Source organism: Pelobates fuscus, chromosome 1 (genome assembly GCF_036172605.1).
Source record: "Pelobates fuscus isolate aPelFus1 chromosome 1, aPelFus1.pri, whole genome shotgun sequence".
NCBI classification, from domain to species: Eukaryota; Metazoa; Chordata; class Amphibia; order Anura; family Pelobatidae; genus Pelobates; species Pelobates fuscus.
In genome coordinates this window covers 129,899,887-129,922,392 of record NC_086317.1, presented here as the reverse complement: position 1 = coordinate 129,922,392, position 22,506 = coordinate 129,899,887, and the positions used below count along the sequence as shown (strand labels likewise).

The window sequence follows — 22,506 nt, the reverse complement described above, 5'->3', positions numbered from 1 at the left end:
TGCCAGCAGGGGGACTGTCTAAAATATTAGACAGTCCCCCTGCTGGTAGGTAGTGTAAAAAAAAAAAATTAACATGTTATAAAATAAATTGAATGCCTTTTTATATATATATATAATATATATATTATATATATATATATATAACATATATATAACATATATATATAACGTCATACGTAATGTATTTTAATACTAATATAAGTATATATATATTAATATTAAAATACACTTAGAATGACGTTGCATATATATAATATGTATATATATTTTATATATATATATATATATATAATAGGTCTACATATATATATATATATATATATACACACGTATAATTACAATAATAAATAAATAAAATAATTAAAGAAATAAATAAAATATTGAAACAAAATTTAAAATAAATTATATATTCATATGTAATTTCATTCTAACTGTATTTTGTTATTTATATAGGAAACAGAATACACTTAGAATGACATTCTATATATAGCTATCTATATATAAAATACAAATAACCGCAAATATATATATATATATATATATATATATATATAAATACATATAATTACATAAAAGATTACATTAGTATACACGTAGAATTTAAATACCTATAAATGCATATATATTAAAATTCTACGTGTATATTTAAGTAATCTTTTAACATAATTATGTCATTTGATTAATTAAAATTTGATTGACATGCCTGACAACACAGGGAGAAAGTGCAGAGAATTTAATTCACAAGCACTATATTTGACCCTGTAACTCTCCAAGACACCCTAAAACCTGTACATAGGGGGTACTATTTTACTCGGGAGACTTGGCTGAACTCAAATATTAATGTTTAAAACTTGGTAAATTGTATTACAACGATGATATTTTAAGTAAAAGTGACGTTTTTTGCATTTTTTTACAAACAAACGGCACTTTTATGGACTATATTATAGTTGTAATATGTTTTACTGTTTTAAAACACTAATATTTGTGTTTAGTGAAATCTCCCGAGAATAACAGTACCCCCCATGTACAGGTTTTATGGTGTTTTGGAAAGTTAGAGAGTCACATATATGCTTGCATTTCATTTTTTTCACATTGAAATTTGCCAGATTAGTTATGTTGCCTTTGAGACCGTATGGTAGCCCAGGAATAAGAATTACCCCCATGATGGCATACCATTTGCAAAAGTAGACAACCCAAGGTATTGCAAGTGGGGTATGTCCAGTCTTTCTTAGTAGCCACTTAGTCACAAACACTGGTCAAATATTAGTTTTTTGCTTTTTTCACACAAAAACAAATATGAACGCTAACTTTGGCCAGTGTTTTGTTACTAAGTGACTACTAAAAAAGACTAAACATACCCCACTTTCAATACCTTGGCTTGTCTACTTTTTCAAATAGCATGCCATTATAGGGGTAATTCTCATTCCTGGGCTACCACACCGTCTCAAAGGTAACATTACTAATCTGGCAAATTTCAATTTGAAAATGGAACGTTCTATATTTGACCCTGTAACTTTCCAAAACATCATAAAACCTGTTAATGGGGGGTACTGTTCTACTCGTGAGACATCGCTGATTACAAATATGTGCATTTTTTTGCAGTAAAACCTAACCGTATTATGACCTTTACAGCTAAAATGTGAAGCGGAACTACAAATTTAAAAAAAAAAATTAAAATGTCTGTTTTTTTTAATTTTATTCATACTAAATTATATTTCATATATAAATATTTTATATGAAATGAAAGCCCTGTTTCTCCTGAACAAAATGATATATAATAAGTGTGGGTGCATTTAATATGAAAGAGGTGAATTACGGTTGAACAGACATATAGCGCAAATTCCAGTTTTTGTTAACGTTTTGTTTTGATCAGAACGTGTACTATTGACTCCGTCCAGAAGGGGTTAAAACAGCTGTGCAAATTAGAAAAGTAACTTGCATAGCTAAAAAGAGACATGCGTCCATTAATTTCAGCCTTTCTCACATTTGATTTTTGCTGTTGATCCAAAAGAAGGCAAAATAAAGTCTGAAGCACTTCCAATTGTACAACAAACTAGGAAAAATAATCCTTCTTGGCCCCTGAATGGCAGTCCTATATCTCCTTGGACGAAGAATCCGTTACCCCACTAATTAAGATTTATATCCCTGTATATGATGATTTTTGGAATTATTTATCCAATTACTGTTTATACATCTGTACAGACTCTGATAAAACCACCTCTTGAGGCGCAGAATTCTACATCCTTATTGTTTTTACTGTAAATAAATATTTCCTTTGCCTTAGACTAAATCTCTTTTCATCCAGTCTAAATGTGTGGCATCTTGAACTTGCTTTTAAAGAAATACCGTGGGTGTTTTTGAATAGTTTAACTTCCAAGTTGCCCTTTGGGCATTGTCAGCACTTGCGCTTCAGCCCTCTTCTGCCCGCCACAGTGATCATGTATATTTGCCTTGGTGGCCATTAAAAGACTGAGAGCATGATAGCAGCTTTACCACTGTAAACTGCAGACTGTGAATTTGCGTAATAGTTGAGTGGTTTCTTATAAAGCATACACTTGCTGTGTGTCCATGCAAAACAGGAAAAAAACAAATGTCACAAATCTTATTGTTTACAGTGATTTGAAGTGATCATGGTGCCTGGAGTTTAACAGTTCTGTTGCTGGTTTATTACTTCACCTCCTGCAGTCTCATTGGAGTGTCATTGGCCAACCTGGAACTCGAGTTCTGGACTGGCTAATGTCAATTCTGAGGAAATCTTTGTTGTACAGTGTTATTGGTTGGATGAGACCGGTCAACTGACGTTCTTATTTAATGAATGGCAACGGCATCAGATTCTGGGTTCTGCAGCTCTGGAGACGTAGGAAGTGTGTCAACAAACCAACTGGGAGACACTGAGCCTGGTGGGGACCCAGGTACAGCAAGCTGTAGTGGTTATGCTGCTTGGAGTAACCCTTTAATTTAGGAAAAGCCATTATTTTTAGTAAAGCAATTCCTTACCTTAAGCCAGAATATTTCCCATTTGTATTAATTTCCCATTTGTATTATATATATATATATATATATATATATATATATATATTTATATATTATTATTTTTTTTTTTTTCTGCAATGTTTGGGGAGTTTTTAGCGAGATATTGGCATTCCAACACAACATTGTGTTCAAAAGGGACACTATAGTCTATAGGTGCATAGAACATGCCCCTGCAGCCTCACTGCTCAATCATCTGCCATTTAGGAGTTAAATCCCTTTGTTTATGTACCCTAGTCACACCTCCCTGCATGTGACTTGCACAGCCTTCCATAAACACTTCCTGTAAAGAGAGCCCTATTTATGCTTTCTTTATTGCAAGTTCTGTTTAATTAAGTTTTTCTTATCCCCTGCTATGTTAATAGCTTGCTAGACCCTGCAAGAGCCTCCTGTATGTGAGCAAAGTTCAATTTAGAGATTGAGATACAATTATTTAAGGTAAATTACATCTGTTTGAAAGTGAAACCAATTTTTTTTTTCATGCGGGCTCTGTCAATCATAGCCAGGGGAGGTGTGGCTAGGGCTGCATAAACAAAAACAAAGTGATTTAACTCCTAAATGACCGTGAATTGAGCAGTGAAATTGCAGGGGAATGATCTATACACTAAAACAGCTTTATTTAGCTAAAGTAATTTAGGTGACTATAGTGTTCCTTTAAATGCAGAAATTTTGATAAAAGAAAAATCTAAATTTAATTTTGGGGACTTATTTACATAAGAGTATTTTAAGGATTGAGCGTGATCATATAGTGAGCAGAATTCTTGTGCAAACAAGCTACATCTAGTAGTAGGATCAATCTTATATCTAGGTCTCAGATCAAATGATATAGTTACTGGGAAAGTGGGCAACCTTGTCAAGGCCAATTAGTAAAATTAAAATAAGTTGATAAAAAGGCATCTTGAAATACCACTGCTGTAGAAACTTAATAAAAAGTAATTGTGGCTTTAATTAGAGGGGCACAATAGCCACCAGAGGCACTACTGTTTGATGTAGTGGTTCTGTTGTCTATAGCATGTCCCTGCAAGTTTTTTTCAATCTAAACGCTGTAAAAGCTAGTGTTTTTATATTGCTGCCTAGTAACACCTGTAGGTGCAGTCACTCAGATGGACACGAGGTGCTTCCTATCTCAGTGTTGCACTGTGGGTGGCACCTACTTTAAGCGTCTCCACGCTCTGCATGAATGCTCCCATAGAGATGTATTTATTCAATGTATCTCTATGTTGAGAGGCTGATTGGCGCAACTTGGCGTTTTGTTGTGCAGGCACAATAGCCTCCCAATGCTTTCCTATGGGAAATCATTAGATTGGCTGAGATCGTCAAAATTGATCTCAGCTACTGCAAAACCAGCACAGCGATGGAGAAAATAAAGAAGTTTAAAATGTTTAAACTCCACTCTGAGAGGGACCGATGGACCTAAATATTTATTCCAGCCCTATAGTGTTTGTTTGTATTATATAATGTTATTTTAAAGAATCCTATCCGATTTCTAACCTCCATCTCGCTGTCTGTGAGATTTACAACTCTGACTTGTGACTTTAAAATCCGCCATAGGCCAGAATTAGATGTCACATCTGAGTCATTTAGAGTCAGAAGACAGAGGTATTTAATTTTAATATGACACATGTCTGATTCATTACTAACATTGGCTACATCAGTTATCAGTCGGGAAAGAATTCTGACTCTGACATAGTTGATTTCTTAAATGGCCACTTGGTGACATCTGCTGATCAAAGTTGATTGGGAAGGTTTGTGAAAACTAAAGCTGAAGAAAAACGAATCTGCTTTATAGCCATTTTTTTTTTCTCCCTGAAGTAATCCGATATTTTATAACTTGTCAATTTCAGGGAAGGGGAGTTGAACAAATGTTATAAAATTATAAAAAGAGCGTTTAGCTTCTGAAGTTCAGTATGATAAGTTTAAGATGGACTCTATGGCCAGCCTGATAGTATGTGTTTTATTTATATTTTCTTAAAGAGCATATTTGTTTATGATCAATTTAAATATTGCTTCTGTTGCATGCTTTTGGTTAATCTAGGTTGTCCTTAGAAATGTTCACATCATAGCTACCCCATGAAGTACTTCATTGGGACTATTTAAAGTTCTAGATGGACACTTCAAGTTGGTGATTGTGTTGTGTGAACAATAAAACAAAGGTGTCTCTGATGTAAAATTGTATTTAAACTGTATTGTATGTGTCCCCTCCCCCCAATTAATTTATACTTCGGGTGCTATATTTTTTTAAGCCTTTCTTTTCTAATTTAAAGGTAGTGTACTGAAAGCCAGTTCCACATGACATTTTTTCCCCTTAAATGCACTTTTGTTTTTTTGCTAGGTTTGTACAAGCTGTGAAGATAATGCCAGTGCTGTTGGGTTTTGTGTGGAATGTGGGGAATGGCTCTGTAAGACCTGTATAGAAGCACATCAAAGAGTTAAATTCACCAAGGACCACATAATCACAAAGAAAGAAGATGTATCTTCAGGTATCATGCAGATTATTGTTAGTAGTGTGATATATTGTGAAAATGTGCATGCAGAATAAATGACTAATGATTTAAAGGAACACTGTAGTCACTATAACCATTTCATCTCATTGAATTGGTTATAGTGCGTGGAGTTCTCTGGCACGGTCTCTCCATTCAGTGGCCACCCATTGTCCGGCCCCTTTTGGAGGTATGACTAAGAGATTACACGCTTCCATGTTGTCCTACCCATTTAGCAGTTCAAGCTCTGATAGGCAAAAAGCAGTCAACTGACACTCAGCCAATCACAGGTGCCCGTTGCAGCTGACGCTAATACTTCCTCCTTAGTCATAGCATCACAAATGTGATGGGCTGCCAGGGACTCTTGTCAAGCATTAAAATATAAAAACATTAAAAACTGTTTAATGCTGAAATAAGTTACGGTACTATGGGACTTCAGACACTATAACCAGTTTAATGAGATGAAGTGGACGCAGTGCCTACAGTGTCCCTTTTAAGAATGTGATTTATTTATTTTATTTTTTTTCATACTTTTTAAAAATAAAAGTCTAAGGTATATTCATTGTGCAAGACAGGTTTTCGAGATATTCCATAAGCCAGTTTTATGCTCTTACTCAAGCTCTTGGGTTATGAAGCTCTTGGAGTTTAATTTCAACCCAACAAGGTGATGATGGAGAGTATATCTACCTTTAGCTTCTCTCTGAGAGCAAGCTGTAGTGGTTATGTTTGGAGAGGCAACATTTTCTGTTTTATTTTTTTGTTTTACACTGCCGCACCCACTTCACCTCATCCCATTTACTTTTGGACTCAATACCCCTCAATGAAGTACTTAGAGGCGCACTGGTGCTTCCTTGTTCTGTTGTTGAGACCACATTCTACACCAATATCTCTGCCTCCACACCACCAGGTTCTGTCCCATGTAACAAGGGTTTACTTATGTCCCTATGTTATGGGTGATTTCTGCAAAAGTGGCATACTCCAGTGTCTTTAAACATTTTTCTTTGGAACTCTAAAAGAGCTCCTCTCTCCCAGTCGATCCAATCTGAGTTGCAGGGTACCCCTCATTTGAAAGCACAGAATCTTTGTGTGTGTCTGTGTATATATATATGCAATTTAGAAATATACAGCTGTATTGGCGTTTGTTTTGCATAAAGCCGCAATGGTGTCTGCTCCACTGGGTGTCCAGTGAGCAGAAGGTAAGGGTTTTTTTTTTTTTTTTTTTTTTTTACTTACCAGAACCAACTGCCACCATGGCCTTTCTGACCGTCCTTTTCAGCTCCTAGTGCTTATTCTGCCAGAAGCCCACGTCTGTGTTGTACTCTCGTGCATGCGCGAGAGTGCAACAATGTAAACTATGGCCAATGTATTTTTTCGTGCAGCTGACACTAACAGCTGGTGGTAATTACCAAACTTGACAGCAGTATCTCTGCCTTGCCAATTTGTGTCAAGCTTAGGAAATGGAAAAAGTAGGGGACTACCTTGTCTTTGCAGAAGTATATCTTTTGATTATGTTGGATTTTCATTGAAATGTTAACACAATCAATGTGAGTATGTCATAAAGATTTTATCTTTATACAATACTTATTTTGGATGGGGAATATTAAGCAGTTTTAATTGCAGTGAGTGCAGCTATAAAATGGCCAAGCACTTTAAAGGTTAAAGAGGTGCAAGCAGTTTTGACATAGGTTTAGAGGGTGAAGTTACACATAAAGCCGACAAAAGAGATGGATTCAAAGAGGTATTAGTTTAGCTAAATACCATGCATACATGTAATTTCCGTCCCATGTATTTTTTTCTCTCCTATGTAAATGTGAGCTGTTAATTCCCTGGAAATACCATTGAATAAATAATTGAAAATGACCTGTAACTTTTTTTCCTTATCTTGAGATGCTCCACATTTTACTAAAGGGAGAATTGTCAGAAATACAAAGTGAATTGAAAGTGAATTTCTAATTTATCCTTAAAATTATACTTAGCTGAAATCGCTCCTATATACATTAAATACACCATATATCGCAAAGATACATGATGTATTCAATGTAAAATATATTGAATATATTGATTTTCTCACCTTTCCTCTGTTCGAGTGCCACTTTGTGGTTGTTACTCTTCACATAACACCCATCCCCACCTGCGATCCTCCAACAGTCTTCTTTGATTTGCCCTGTTTGGGACGCATACCCGCTATAGGTATTTATTTGACGCTGGATGTCTTAATGCAGAACATCAGGATGTCCAGCATCAGTGAGGTCGACCAGAAGCTGCCTAGCAAGCAGGAAGTAACAGTCTGATGGCCACTGAAGGGCAATCTTAGTCCTGCAATGTAATTCTTGCAGTTACTCAGAAACTGCAATAATTATCATTGCAGGGTTAAGAGGACAGGGTCACAGCACCCAGACCACTTCAATGAGTTAAAGTGGTCTGGTGCCTATAGTGTCCCTTTAAGGTCAAAGTAGAAAAACTGGAAAAAGTCTCCAAGTCAAGTATGCTTCCAGTAAGGCTACTTTAGCCTAAAGTGTGAAATTAATTTCAAGTTCCTGGCAGCTCTCACTTTAGTAAATAACCCTGATTGTTTCATTTTTCCTCTTCTCTTTATACTTTCTCTATGATGACTGTCAGGTGCAAAGGACAGAGTTTATAACAATGACAGGGAGCTAAGATGGAGGCACTCTTTTGCAGGATAAAAGGTGTGGATTTCTTCATTTAATTTTACAAATGCATATCTGTTAAATATAGGAAATCGTAAAAATATTAAAAATCCAGCAAAATGGAAGTTCTCCTTTAATTTTCTGTTTGGCTTATAAGGCTTCTAGCCCATGCAGTTTGTGTCTGTATACAGTCTTTTGAACTTTGTCTTCTTGAAAATATTGTATCGTTGATGAAAAGTGCAATCATTTGGTTATTTACAGTAAACAAAACCTAAATAGGTTTACACAAAAAAGCTTGCCATACAGACGTTACTAGGCCTCTGATCAAACAAGCCTATAGTTAATGGTCATGATATAAGCCTAGATGGGCATTATTGATTTAAAGGAACACTATAGTGTAAGGAATACAAACATGTTCCTGACACCAGTGGTGAAATCACTATTTAGGCATCCAGCTGCCCTTGCATTCATTTGAAAAGGTATTTTTACTTAACTTTTTCCATTGCCATGACTGCCTTGCTGCGGCGGGATCCGCCTCTGTGCCTGAGATCATCAAACTTGATGATCATTGTCGATTTAATGGTTTCCCATAGGAAAGCATTGGGAGGGTATTTTGCGTGCCCGACAAAACGCCACCTGCACCAATCAACGTTTTCTCATAGAAATGCATTGAATTAATGCTTCTGTGGGGCGTGTTCAGTGACGCCATGCAGAACGTGGCAACGCATAAGGTTGGTGCTGCACACTGTGTAGCACTAACCCAGTAAGCACCTCTAGTGGCCTTTTTTTTTTGTCAATCTGATTTTTATTAAGGCATATAGTATGGGGTACAGAAGAGAAGACGGAGGAAACGTTTAAGCGAGTTACATTATAGGGTTGGTACAACAATACACAAAGTTAAAGTACATTTCCAGATTTACAATGCCTAATTTTTTTTTTTTTTTTATGTAACGTAGTTAAGCTCCAATTTGAAAATACAAGCTAAGGATCGTAGGATCCGGATTAGTATCTCGCTAGGTCATGCTAGTCAGGCGACAGGTTACACTTAATTAAAAAAGAAAAAAAAAAAAAAAACATTAGTTACTTATGCTAGGTACATGCTAACTTCAATATGCAAGCAGGTCTGGCTAGTTCAGCGTTAGTGGTACTGGTCAGGTAAGTTTAGCAAGGAACAACGAGTTTGTTACCGTCTAGACATGCATATGATATTTCTAGGTTCTTCTAGGTTTAGAAATATATTTTGTGGATTATCGTTTAAACGTCAAGCTAGGACAACAACATTACTATAGACAATTGTATGCATATGGATAGTTAGGGCAAGATAGATCATGTTAATTCTAAGGTTTGTGTCACATTACAAGAAATATCCTAGAGGAGTGCCAGGGAACACATTTAGGCTAAGCCATAGAGAAATTGTAAGGTAAAAACATCTGTGCTAAGCTAACAGTGAGTGGGTCGGCATAATTAGGGCAGTTAATGTAGCGATCAGTAATGTCACTTAACCAACGCCAGCTGCTGGTATATGGTTGTCACCCCTCGTGTCGTTGTGTAGGCCTGCCTGCCCGCCACAGGGAGGATCAAACTCTCGGTGTGTGGATGAGATCCATGTGTAGACCGTTGAGGGCTGTAGTATACTCCGATTTCCCTTCTGGGTTTCCTCCCCAGTGGGCCGTGTATGGGCTTCCCGACTGCTTGGTTTCCCTGGAATCAGCTTCGCTGCAGCCGGTTCTGTTTCACCTTGGGCTTTGTGGTCGTCAGCGTGGGGTTTCGAGCTGTGCCGGTTGACGGTTTCTGGGAACGCTGAGCGAGGGGTTGGCACCCTCAGCAGCGCGGGGTCGCTAGATTTGGTAGGCGTTGCAGCATAGGTTGTAGCGGTTTCCCGCGTGATGGGGCTTCGGTTCCCGCTTAGTTTAAGGGTTGCTCTGGAGTTATGAGGGGGGCATAATAGTAGGATGCGCCTAGTGGTCGGACGGATCCACGCTGCCACTTTTTTCATCGCCATCTGGTAAGATCGTCTCCGGGCCTTAAGTTTTGCCCAGAGATGGGTGCGCAGCTGGTCCACGAAGTCCCCTGTATGCTTGGGTGGAGTGAGGCGTGGTTGTTTGGTCGTAGGCCGCTGTTGCGTCGCCATCTTGGCTGAGTCTCCTGAGTTCCACGTGGCTGTTAATTTCGCCGCTTGTACGGATATTGGTGTGGGGTAGGCTTGAGCCGGGATGTCCCTCTCCGGCGGGGGGGGGGGTGAGAGTGTGTCGGGGAGACCTCCAAGTAATTTGGCAGCAGCCAGCAGAGGGATCGGCCGCCTCCCCCGTGCCGTCTGAGTAGGCCGCCTGTAGGCCTCAGGTCGATCCCCGGTACGTCGTCGCTGTGGGTTGCCGCGGCTTTGCGGACGCACTTATCCTGTGGTAAGTCCTCTGTACAGGGGCTGAAAAGTAGGCAGTTGTAGGGTGTAATGTCGTTATTTAAGCTTATTTCTGGCTTTTTTGTGAGGAGCTCCACCAGCATGCGTCCGTTCAGCCCGGCTGCTAGGCTCCGCCCCCCCTCTAGTGGCCTTTTTAATGACTGCTACGGTGTTTTTAGGCAGTAATGTAAATACTGCCTTTTCTCAGAAAAGTCAGTGTTAACATTAAAAGCCTCCAGGGACAGGCTAGAGATATTAAGCTGTAGTTTTGGTGACTATAATGTCTCTTTAACACTACGTACAACACTCTTTGTGCTAAAACCTAAATGACATTGAATGAATACATATTTTTATTTTTTTATGGGTATATCTGATATTGATGCCTGTAATGTACAATATACAGTTTTTTATTGTTTTGGATTTTCTCCTGTGTGTTTGCATATTGCAAAATAAAGGACCCGTTGAGCGTAATGATTTGTCAGTGTATTTAATAATCAAATACAACTTTCTTCTTGTTCACATGCAGTTCTTGTCAACTGTTTAGATTTTTTGTTTTTTTTTTAAAAGGAACATTAGTGTTAGGGAAACAATTCTATATTTCTTATCCTGTAGTGCCCCTGTCCAAATGTGTAATCAGGTCCCTCACCCCGATGCAATAAAATGTTAAAAAAAAAAAAAATAACAAAATATGTGTGTGTCTTTGTACAGTGCTTACTTTGCTGCCTATCAGGATCTAATGCGCACCGTGCAAGCATTCAAACTTTCTCATTGGAAAGCATTAATTTGATGCTTTCCTAAAGAGGATTTTGCATTTTCTGCCAGTTTTACTTGGTTGGTGCAGCAGAAGGGCCTCTGTGGGCTGTCATGTTCACAGCCAGTAGAGGTGGACTTAACCCTGCTATGTAAATATTGCAGTTTCACAAAAACGTCAATATTTTATAGTGTATGGTTAAAAAGACAGTGACACTGCACCCAGACCACTTCATGTAGATATCTGGGTGTGAAAATATTGTTCCTTTTTTATTTTAAATTCAATTTAATAGGTTTTCTTTTTTTGTACATTTATAAAAAGTCATTCTCATGGATCTTGCCATGGTCATTCAATGGTTGCCATGGTAGCATGCTGATGTGTGAAGCACGGTTTGATCACTTAGCTGCTTCTGACTAAATGAGGTGCTCCCGGAAATAGTTTGGCACCTACAGGCATCAGTGAAAGTCTGATATATTTACATGTTTTTTATAAAAGGGTAATTTGTTTTCGCGCTGCAAAGAATTGTAATAAATGTACTGTTTCAGTGTGGAATTGTAGTAAATTTTATTACCTTTCGTTTTAAATCTATTAAAAGTCCTCTCCGAACATCATAACTTCAGTCTTTTTCCCTGATTATATTGTTACATGATGTTTAGAAAATGTACATTTTCTATATTCCATAAACTAACAATTTGAAATGTTCTTTCATCAATAAAATATGCAAAATGAAAGTGTTGTAAAAACTAATAAAGGAATGTCTGTCAATTGGTCTTCATTTAAAAATGAGTAAATGGACTTTTTTCTTTAAAAATCTTGATTTTTATTTGATGGTTTGTACGTCATTGTAAACCCTGTAATAGTAATTATTGCAGTTTTTGTTAAACTCCAATAATTGCCATCGAGGTTTTAATTACCCCTCTCATGGCTGTCTACCACTAACCTCATTTTATAATTTTTTTATTTTTTTTATTTCAAGTTTCAGCGCTAAACCTTAGGCATGTGTCCGAGTTTTCAGTATTCTAAAGGAAGATAGTCAGGTTTTTTTGTTTAATATTCTAATTTTTCACATCGCTGAAGATTTATATCAAATCTTGTGCTTTTTTTGTAAAACATGGCTGTAAACTTGTTAATTTTAAGCAATGCGACTATGGTTCTTTTTTTTTTTTCTCTGCAGAATCGGTGGGAGCTTCTGGTGCACGGCCAGTGTTCTGCCCTATACACAAACAGGAACAACTCAAACTATTTTGTGAAACATGTGATAGACTGACGTGTCGAGATTGCCAGTTACAGGAGCACAAAGAACATAGGTAATTACTCCAAGGAGAATCATCTTGTAGTTACCAAGAAACCATTCTCAAATCAGGAGAAAGGGATTTAAAGGCTTTAGAAAACCACAGTGCCTTCTTGGAAAATATTAGACCACTGAATTGAGACAAAGAAAAACTGTCCAAGAGAAAAACAATCTTTTCATGGTACAATACGCTATACATTTTGAAAAAAAAAACAAAAAAAAACATGCTAATATTTAAGTGAGCAAAACCAGACTGGTGGCTTCCATATTGTTTAGACAATGTTTTTATAATGCATGACAATGTTTGGATCTTTTTTTACCTTTTTTGTTTCAATGGGGAGTTATGCAAGGCATACATAACATAATTGCTATGGATAGCATGGTTATGGTTATTCATAATGTGTGAATTGCCAGGAATTCAAAGGGAACTTCAAACTGAATGCCAAAATAGTCCAAATAAAAACAAAATTGACTTGGAATTTTTTTCTAATTAGACTATTATAATTAAAAAAAATTAATTCACCTTGATTTCGGGAATGCCAATTAGTGAATAACCCTGAATGTAAGCTGTTTGCATTTTGTTGTCCTGTTTCAATTAAAAATGGACTACAGTACGTTTTTAAAAGTTGTATGTTTATTTACTGTAATCATAAATAAAATAGGAAGTGTTCTTAAATCCAAAAATAAAAAATAAAACGTGTATGTATATGTGTGTATGTGTGTATATATATATATATATATATATATATATATATATATATATATATGTGTATGTGTATATATATTTATGTGTGTGTGTATATATATATATATATATGTATATATATACACTAATGCCATGAATAAAAACAAAAAATGCGATGTCACGTTTTTATATATATATATATATTCACGCTTCTTTTTATTCATTTATCCTTCTCTACTGTGTATTCATCTTGCATGGTTACTTTGTATAATGTACAACAGGAAAAAGAGGCTGCGCCAAAAGGAAATAATAAAAAATATAAAAATAAATATGAAAAGAAGTTAAAATAGTCCCAATGAATATCTCTCTTCTTGTGTCTTCCATATCACGAGACGATTTGAACTACTATAAACAGAGAAGATACTCTACCAGCGGAATCAGTGACTAAGTCTATTCAACCTCTGATATTCATTGGGACTATTTTGACTTATTTTCATCTTTATTTATTTTTATATTTTTTATTTCCTTTTGGCGCAGCCTTTCTTTTTCCTGTTGTACATTTCTCACATAGAGGGTTACCCTCTGTAAGGTCGCTGCCTATCCACTGTATTATTAGCGCTAACCTACCCTTTTTACTTTGTATAATCTCTACCATCATCTTGGTCCAAACTCCTCAATTCAAATTTTTTTTTCATGTCATTTATAAATTTCAACCTGTAGTTAAAAGGGTTACGCCAACCACTATGACCACTATGGGGATTTGAAGTGGTCCTAGTGCATATGTGCCCCTCTGCTGCCAAAGTTGCATCTTCATATTCGGCAGTGTTATCAGCTATCAGCCAGCCCAGAACCAGAAACAGAGTTGGCTAATGTCAATTCTGTGCAAAATAAATAACAAAATAATACTTTTTTTTTTCTCTTTTTTTTTTGAGTTGGCTTTTATTACTTCCGCATTACACTAAACGAGTAGTTAGCACAAGTAATTATGTAGTTTTAGTATACTCCTTTTTGATAACATGCTTTTTCAGTAGGAAATGATGACATTTGTGCCCAGTCAGATGTTAATATTTGTTGTTTCCTTGCTCTAGTGTGAAGAAACCTGTCTTATCTTAACTTCTGCTTTTTACTAACAAAGCTAAACTTGAAACCCAGAGGTTAATACTTCTTTAAAACTGGTATCCCTTTACTTGACTAAACTGCACTGGTAAAATCCGGTGACTTGCATACTAAGCAATATGTTTTATGCAAAGTAATCCTCCTCTTTCCAGTACTATCTAGACCTGTGCTGGTCCAAGCTGCTAAAGTTCACTCCTGAAAAAGTTTCAAAGATAAACAAAATTCTGTAATGGCTAAATCTGGGTTTAGTATAGTTTGGTCCCCTTTTATGCTTAATTAATTGTGAATGTTATATTCTTATATATATTTTTTCAACTTTTTATTTTCTTAATGCCAACAAGATACTTGTTTATACCTTAATAAATACCTTAATTAATTTTGCTTATATGCAATAAAAGTACAAGGAATCCATTTGCACTTTAAAATGAGCCTGTTATGGATAAACTTACCTTAAATCACCCCAAATACATTGAATGAATTATATATATAAAAAAGATATATGATGTATTCATTTTAAAATATCAAGATATCACCTCTTTAACCCCTTAAGGACCAAACTTCTGGAATAAAAGGGAATCATGACATGTCACACATGTCGTGTCCTTAAGGGGTTAAGAAGAGCGTTAATAGGGGTTAATGGTTTTGCCCTCTCCCACTTTCCTCCATTTTTCCATGAATTTGTGATATGCATAGTGTACATCTTCCATTAATAACACACATTTGATTCTTATAATAGTCTCTGAAATTAGCAGCCTCCTGGACTTGGCCCAGATATCTTTGAAAATGCCTTGTGATTGGTTTCGCCAGACAGTCTGATGCTATTAAAATATCTTGGCAAATTGAAAGTTTTTGAGGATATAATGCAAATACGTATGTGGTTATGCTTTGTTATTCCATTTTACAGACTTTGTCATTTTGCTAATGTAATTTACTATCATGTTTTGTTAAAGGGACGTCATAGTCACCGAAACAACTTTAGCTTGATGAAGCTGTTATAATATATTGATCATGTCTCTGGGTCTCGCTGTTCAATTATCTATCCTTTATGAGTTAACCCCTTAAGTCCGGAGGACGTATATTTATGTCCTTTTAAAAGCGTCTCTAAACGCCGCAGGACGTAAATGTACGCCCTCCGTTTTTTTTTTTACTTACGCCGACGATCGCGGTTGGGGGGACTCCCAGGGAGCCCCCCTGCGACAGATCTTCCTCCTCCGGTCCCTCCCGGTCATGTGAGAGTGAGGTCCTTGCGAGGACCTCACAATCACATGGGCGGTATAGCTGGCTCAGGCATTGCCAGCAGGGGGACTAACTGTAATGACAGTCCCCCTGCTGGCTGAAATCAAATTAAAATAAAATAAGTGTAAAAAAAAAAATATATATACTTAGATCATATATATATATTATATATATATATATATATATATATATGATCTAAGTATATATATATATATATATATACACACACACATACACTGTCTAGGTGTATTTTAATATTTATATATAATTATATATATATATTAATATCAAACTACACGTAGACTGATACTGATTAAATATATATAATTATTGTTATATATATATTTATAAATAATATAAACAAAATATGTAAATACGTAAAAAGATAAAAAAATAATTAAAAATAAAATATTAAATATATAGATGTGTTTTATTTCGTTCTAACTGTATTGTGATATTAATATATATATTTATATCAAAATACACCTAGAACGAAATATATATATCTATATACATAAATATATACGAATATATCACTATATATATATACCTATATATAAATAAAAATATTTTAAAAATATATATATATATATATACACATATGTATATATATATATACATATATTAATTCTACACATATATTTATGTAATAATTTTACATAATTAGGTATCCTAATTAATTTCAATTAGCGGGACCTGCCTGACAACCCATGTCGAAAGTAAAGGGAATTTAATTTGCTAGCACTATATTTAACCCTATAACTTTCCAAGACACCATAAAACCTGTACATGGGGGGTACTGTTTTACTCGGGAGACTTCGCTGAACACAAATATTAGTGTTTCAAAACAGTAAAATCTATTACAACGATGATATCGCCAGTAAAAGTTACTTTTTTGCATTTTTCACGCACAAACAGCACTTACACGGAGGATATTATTGCTGCGATACTTTTTACTGTTTTGAAACACAAATATTTGTGTTCAGCGAAGTCTCCCGAGTACAACAGTACCCCTCATGTACAGGTTTTATGGTGTTTTCAAAAATTACAGCGTCAAATATAAGGCTTGTTTCATTTTTTTCACTTTAAAATTCGCCAGATTGCTTACGTTGCCTTTATGACCCTATGGTAGCCCAAGAATGAAAATTACCCCTATGATGGCATACTATTTGCAATAGTAGACAACCCAAGGTATTGCAAATGGGGTATGTCCAGTCTTTTTTAGTAGCCACTTAGTCACAAACACTGGCCAAAATTGGCTTTTTTGCATTTTTCACACACAAACAAATACTAACGCTAACTTTGGCCAGTGTTTGTGACCAAATGGCTACTAAAAAAGACTGGACATACCCCATTTGCAATACCTTGGGTCGTCTACTATTGCAAATGGTATGCCATTATGGGAGTACATTTATTTCCTGGGCTACTATACAGTCTCAAAGGCAACGTAACCAATCTGGCGAATTTCAATTTCAAATGTAACACGCTTTATTTGACCCTGTAACTTCCCAAAACACCATAAAACCTGTACATAGGGGGTACTGTTTTACACGTGAGACTTTGCTGAATACAAATATGTGTATTTTATTGCAGTAAAAGCAAACAGTATTATGACATTGACAGTTAAAATATAATGTAGAACTAAAAAAATAAAAAAAATCTTATTTTCTCCCATTTTTTTCATATTAAATTATGTTTCTTAGCTAAATATTTGATATTAAATGAAAGCCCTGTTTCCCCTGAATAAAATGATATATAATAAGGGGGGTGCATTTAATATGAAAGAGGTGAATTACGGTTGGACAGACATATAGCGCAAATGCCAGGTTTTGTTTCGTTCACAACTTGTACATTTGGCTGCGGTGTTAAGGGGTTAAATCAATTTTGTTTTTGTTTATGCAGCCCTAGCCACACCTCCCCAGCTGTGACTCACATTTCCTGAATAGGAAAAATGGCTTCTCTTTCCATTAGATAGTAACTTACTTTTTTATCTTCGGCCCTCTAAATTAAACTTTAATCATATTCAGGTGGCTACTGCATGGTCTAGCAAGCTATTAACAGAGCAGGAGATTAATTCCAAATTAAACAGAATTGGCAAAAAAGGAAGTGTAACATTAGATGACTCTTCACAGGAGGAGTTTAGGAAGGTTGTGTTAGTCACATGCAGGGAGGTATGACTAAGACTGCATAAACAAAGGGATTTAACTCCTAAATGACAAATAATTGAGCAGTGAGACCCCATGGGGCATAATCTATACACCAAAATTGCTTCATTAAGCCAATGTTGTTTTGGTGACTATAGTGTCCCATTAAGTCATTTATCAGCATTTTTTTTTTACTAGGATCCATTTATGTGTCAGTTGAAACTAGTGGATCCCACATTTTGACTTTTGATCAAGTTAGTGCTTTCAAAAAAATAAAGGGAGAAGACTGGAATGGTGAATTAAAATGAAAATATTTGTGAACAGTCGGTCTTCAGTTTAATTATAATGGCTTAAAAGTAGAGTTCAAAATAGAGCAGTGTTTCCCAACCCAGTCCTCAAGGCACACCTACCAGTCCAGGATTTGAGGATTACCCAGTTTTGTCTAAGGTGTTTTTAGAAAAAAAAGAAAAAACACCTTAGACAATCCTTAAATCCTGGACTGGTAGGTGTGCCTTGAGGACTGGGTTGGGAAACACTGAAATAGAGCATTTAATAAAAGGGTATTTGGTCTTGAGTTACCCAAAGGAGTTTAAAAACGATAAGCTGAGCTTTTCTTTGGATGGATATCATGGCAGCTTAGTTATATACCTGCAAGTAGTATAGAAAGCTGAAAAATCCTTTGAGTTGGCCAGCTTTTCCAACCCTTATGAAATGTCAACTTTTCTTGGCTGCATTTTTGGATTTGTTGGCATACATTGCACAATAAAATGGTTGTGAGAGGTAACTGATTACAAAGAACTTTGTGATCAGTGACAAATGTCCAAAGCTTGTATTTGTATTGGTTTCTCTTTACATTCTTTAAATGAAAATTTTAACAGTAATATTTGTCTATGATTTAAGGTAATATATACATATGTTTTATTTAAAATAAAATAAAAATAACCTAGTTAGCTGACATTAGTCATCTTAATTTTTTTTCAAATGCTTGCTCAACCTGTATATGGCACTAGTTACCTACTGTCTCTGAGAATGACAAATAATAGCACAATTGTATAGTGTGTCTGATACAGGTACTCTTGTATGCATATAAAATCCTCATTTAATTAAGAACCTCAAGCTGCCTCTTGTGGTAAATGGTGACACTACACCCGTCATACATAGAATGACCATTCAGTAAAGCATGGTTAGAAACTACTCCACAAGATAAAAATGTATTCAATTAGTCCTCCATGCAAGAGATAATGAACGTTTGTATAAATAGATGCTGGACTCTTTTTCTTTTGCTCATCTTGGCTTTATTAATGACTCCAAGTCATTGGAACATAAATTTGGAAAATGAACTAGTTGGATCTTATGACTAAGAGCTCAATTTGCTTTTGCAATCTCAACTTTGCATTCGGCTCAATTCTCTGTTTACATGCCAGTATGGTACAAACTTATTTTAACCCTTAAATGGCTAATATTGTTCATGATTTTGTGAAGCACTGTCAGGTACTCTATAGCCTCATTATTGTGTCTTTCTATATTTAATGTGTGCTTTGTGATCTTCATTATTTTAGTGACTGCCACCATAGATAGTTCAAGTAATCAAACATGCACTTGATACCAATTGTAATGCCATCATGATTTCTTTATTTTGAAAGATATCAATTTTTGGAGGAGGCATTTCAGAATCAAAAGGGCGCCATTGAAAACTTACTGACCAAACTCGTGGAGAAAAAGAATTATGTACACTTTGCTGCTACTCAGGTCCAAAACAGGTAATTACAAGTTGACTTTAATTCCAATGTTTTATGTGTTTGGATTCTAATAGAAATATTTCATTTACGAGTGTGCATATTCTGTGCTTTGGAAGTTCAATGATAGACTGGCAGGAATAAAAAAAAACATTTTTCTTGCTTTAAATTGAGATGAAATCTACTACTGCATATTTTATCTGGATATTCAATAAAATCTGACACAGCTTTAAATTGTCATAAAATGGTAGCATATGTAAATTGTAAAAGCATAATGCTGAAAATTGTTTCTTATTGTAGCATTTTACTTTATTTGCTGACCAGGAGCTCAATATTGTAAGTTATATGTTTGGGCGACATCCTCCACAAAAATCACATTGTGTTTTGTCCCCCCTTAATATATGGTTAGAGGTTGTTTAGTCCTTTCCTGTTGACCTTTGTAAGTGAATTGATTCACTAAAGACTAAAAGAGCCAAGCATAGCTTGCTTACAGTGATGTAGCCAAGTCAGTTTAGGGTTATTTTGCACATTGAGAAAGATGCATGATTAATACAAACATTAAAGCAGGCTTTGTTAGCCAATACTGTCCTCTAAAAGCTATTTGTCCAAAATAATCTTTAAAGATTGTGCAATTTATAGATTGAAAAAGCAAGATCTACATATATATATATATATATATATATATATATATATATATATATTATATTTTTAAAATAGATTTATTTGCATGTTTTTTTTTTTTTAACCTTTTTTATTTTTATTTGATTAGATTTTGTATGATATACTCTAAGCAGCCTGGCTATAAACATAAAGAAAATAGAATTAGCGAGGAACCAATATTTAAAATCCTGATATATTTAATGTATCTTGTGTCAAGTAATATATGTTTAATTCCTTCTCGTTCCCTGCAGGATAAAAGAAGTCAATGAAACTAATAAAAGAGTGGAACAGGAAATTAAAGTGGCTATTTTCACTTTAATAAATGAAATTAATAAGAAGGGGAAATCTCTGCTTCAGCAATTGGAGGTAGAATAAGTTTTCTTTGACTTTATAAGGGTGGTATGAAACAAATCCGATCACAAAGGGCATTGTTTATGTCTGTCACGAATGTGGGCTATTGGCCAAGCCGAGACAGTGGGGAGAGTGTGGAAGTAAAAGGGTTAATGACACCATACCCCTGGTTACCTGTTGCTTTTCCCAACAACCACTAAATTAACCCCTGAATCTCTTCTACACGAACACCCTTGTACACACTTTACTGCCACCACCAAGACCTTATATCCGGGCATCTTAGGTTACCCCCACACACAGTAGAATTACAGTATCACAGCCTTAATTTACTGATCAGACCTATATAATTAACTCTTTTGGTAACGTGTTTATCTGAGCTTTCCTCAGAAGAGTGAGCTCATGGAATACAAAGACACAAGCTGATTAAAGGATCACTATAGGGTCAACATGTATTCCTGACCCTATAGTGTTAAAACCACCATCTAGCCCCCCTGGGCCCATCATGCCTCCATAAATATAGCAACATCTTACTGTATTCAAGCCAGAAGCTGTAACTCTGCATGCCTCAGAAAAATAACAAGCAGTCTGCTGACATCATCAGAATTGGTAGCCTGATCCAATCACATTGCTTCCCCATAGGATTGGCTGAGACTGACAAGGAGGCAGATCGGGGCAGAGCCAGCATGATTCAAACACAGCCCTGGCCAATCATCATCTCCTCATAGTGATGAATTGAATTAATGAATCTCTGAGGAAAGTTCAGTGTCTGACAGCCATCTAACAGCTATCTGAGGAGTGGCCAGTGAAGTTATTACTAGGCTGTAATGTAAACACTGCATTTTCTCTGAAAAGACAGTGTTTACAGCAAAAAGCCTGAAGGTAATGATTCTACTCACAGAACAAATTCAATAAGCTGTAGTTGTTCTGGTGACTATAGTGTCCCTTTAAGTAAACCTTTAATCTGACAAAAAGATTCACAGAGCTGGGTACAAAAATACAGAAATAAATGACATATAGAAACACAGATAAAAAATTGCAAAACTGTCCATAAAATAAAATAGGAGAAAACACAAGAAATCCTTACATAAAGTTACCCCTTGTATATAATTCTTGTGGAAGATTCAGATGTTACAGGTCTCCAAGTAGTTGTTGTGGGGAAAAAACAAACAAACAACTGACTGGCTAGTCCAACACTCACAGTATATATCTTAAACTATCTGTTTCTAAGTGGGCAGACCCCTGGGTGGATCAGAGGGGTTTGGCCTGGCAGTTTATGGCCCACTCCATATTTTCTTAAATTATTTTGTCCTCTGAAGAACCCAAAGAACCCAAAGTTCCCCCAAAGAACCCAAAGTAAGAGCATATGCACTAATACTTTTTACGATGCCCTTTGTCCAGCTCTGGTGATGGTTATCTACTAGTTTTTATGGCTTAGGCCTGGTGTAAGATCAACGCCTACAATAAATGTTATCCAAACATGTACAGAAACAACTCATTACATATATCAAATGACAACTCCTGCTTTGGCATGACAGCTTCCGTCCTTTATTTTGCTATTCATAAGTATGAATGCATACATTTGAGTATGCTCACTAATGTTACCAAGCAGTGTCGAGTCCCAAGTATGCAAACGAGAGAATCAGATATGCCATTCTTCCTTTTTTTTGTTTTTTTTTTGTTTAACCCAAAGGCATGTACATTGTCCTAGTGTGATCATTAGCAAACGTACAAGTCAAAATATATATTTATTTAAAGCTTGTTACTGCCTTATCCAGACTTCCTGCAATCAAGTTTGTGTGTGTATTCTCTCTTCCAAAAGCAGTGGCATATAACAATGTCTAGTGTGCAACCTCATGAGCATTTTCTTGTTAAATACCACAACTTAGAGGGGAAGAAGTAATTCCTGTTTTGTTTTTCAATATACCGTATATACTCGAGTATAAGCCGAGTTTTTCAGCACATTTTTTGTGCTGAAAACCC

At 35.7% G+C, this 22,506-nt stretch overlaps 1 protein-coding gene across 4 annotated transcripts in view; it reads left to right on the top strand.

The window, feature by feature from the left end:
• TRIM33 (tripartite motif containing 33) overlaps positions 1–22,506 on the top strand; it is a 128,778-nt gene that overhangs the window by 41,393 nt on the left and 64,879 nt on the right. For all 4 annotated transcript variants that reach the window (XM_063450339.1, XM_063450324.1, XM_063450332.1 and 1 more), the window contains exons 3-6: positions 5,363–5,510; positions 12,482–12,614; positions 19,423–19,539; positions 20,427–20,541. In XM_063450339.1, coding sequence (XP_063306409.1) covers positions 5,363–5,510; positions 12,482–12,614; positions 19,423–19,539; positions 20,427–20,541 — 513 coding nt within the window. The remainder of the gene's footprint in view (positions 1–5,362; positions 5,511–12,481; positions 12,615–19,422; positions 19,540–20,426; positions 20,542–22,506) is intronic.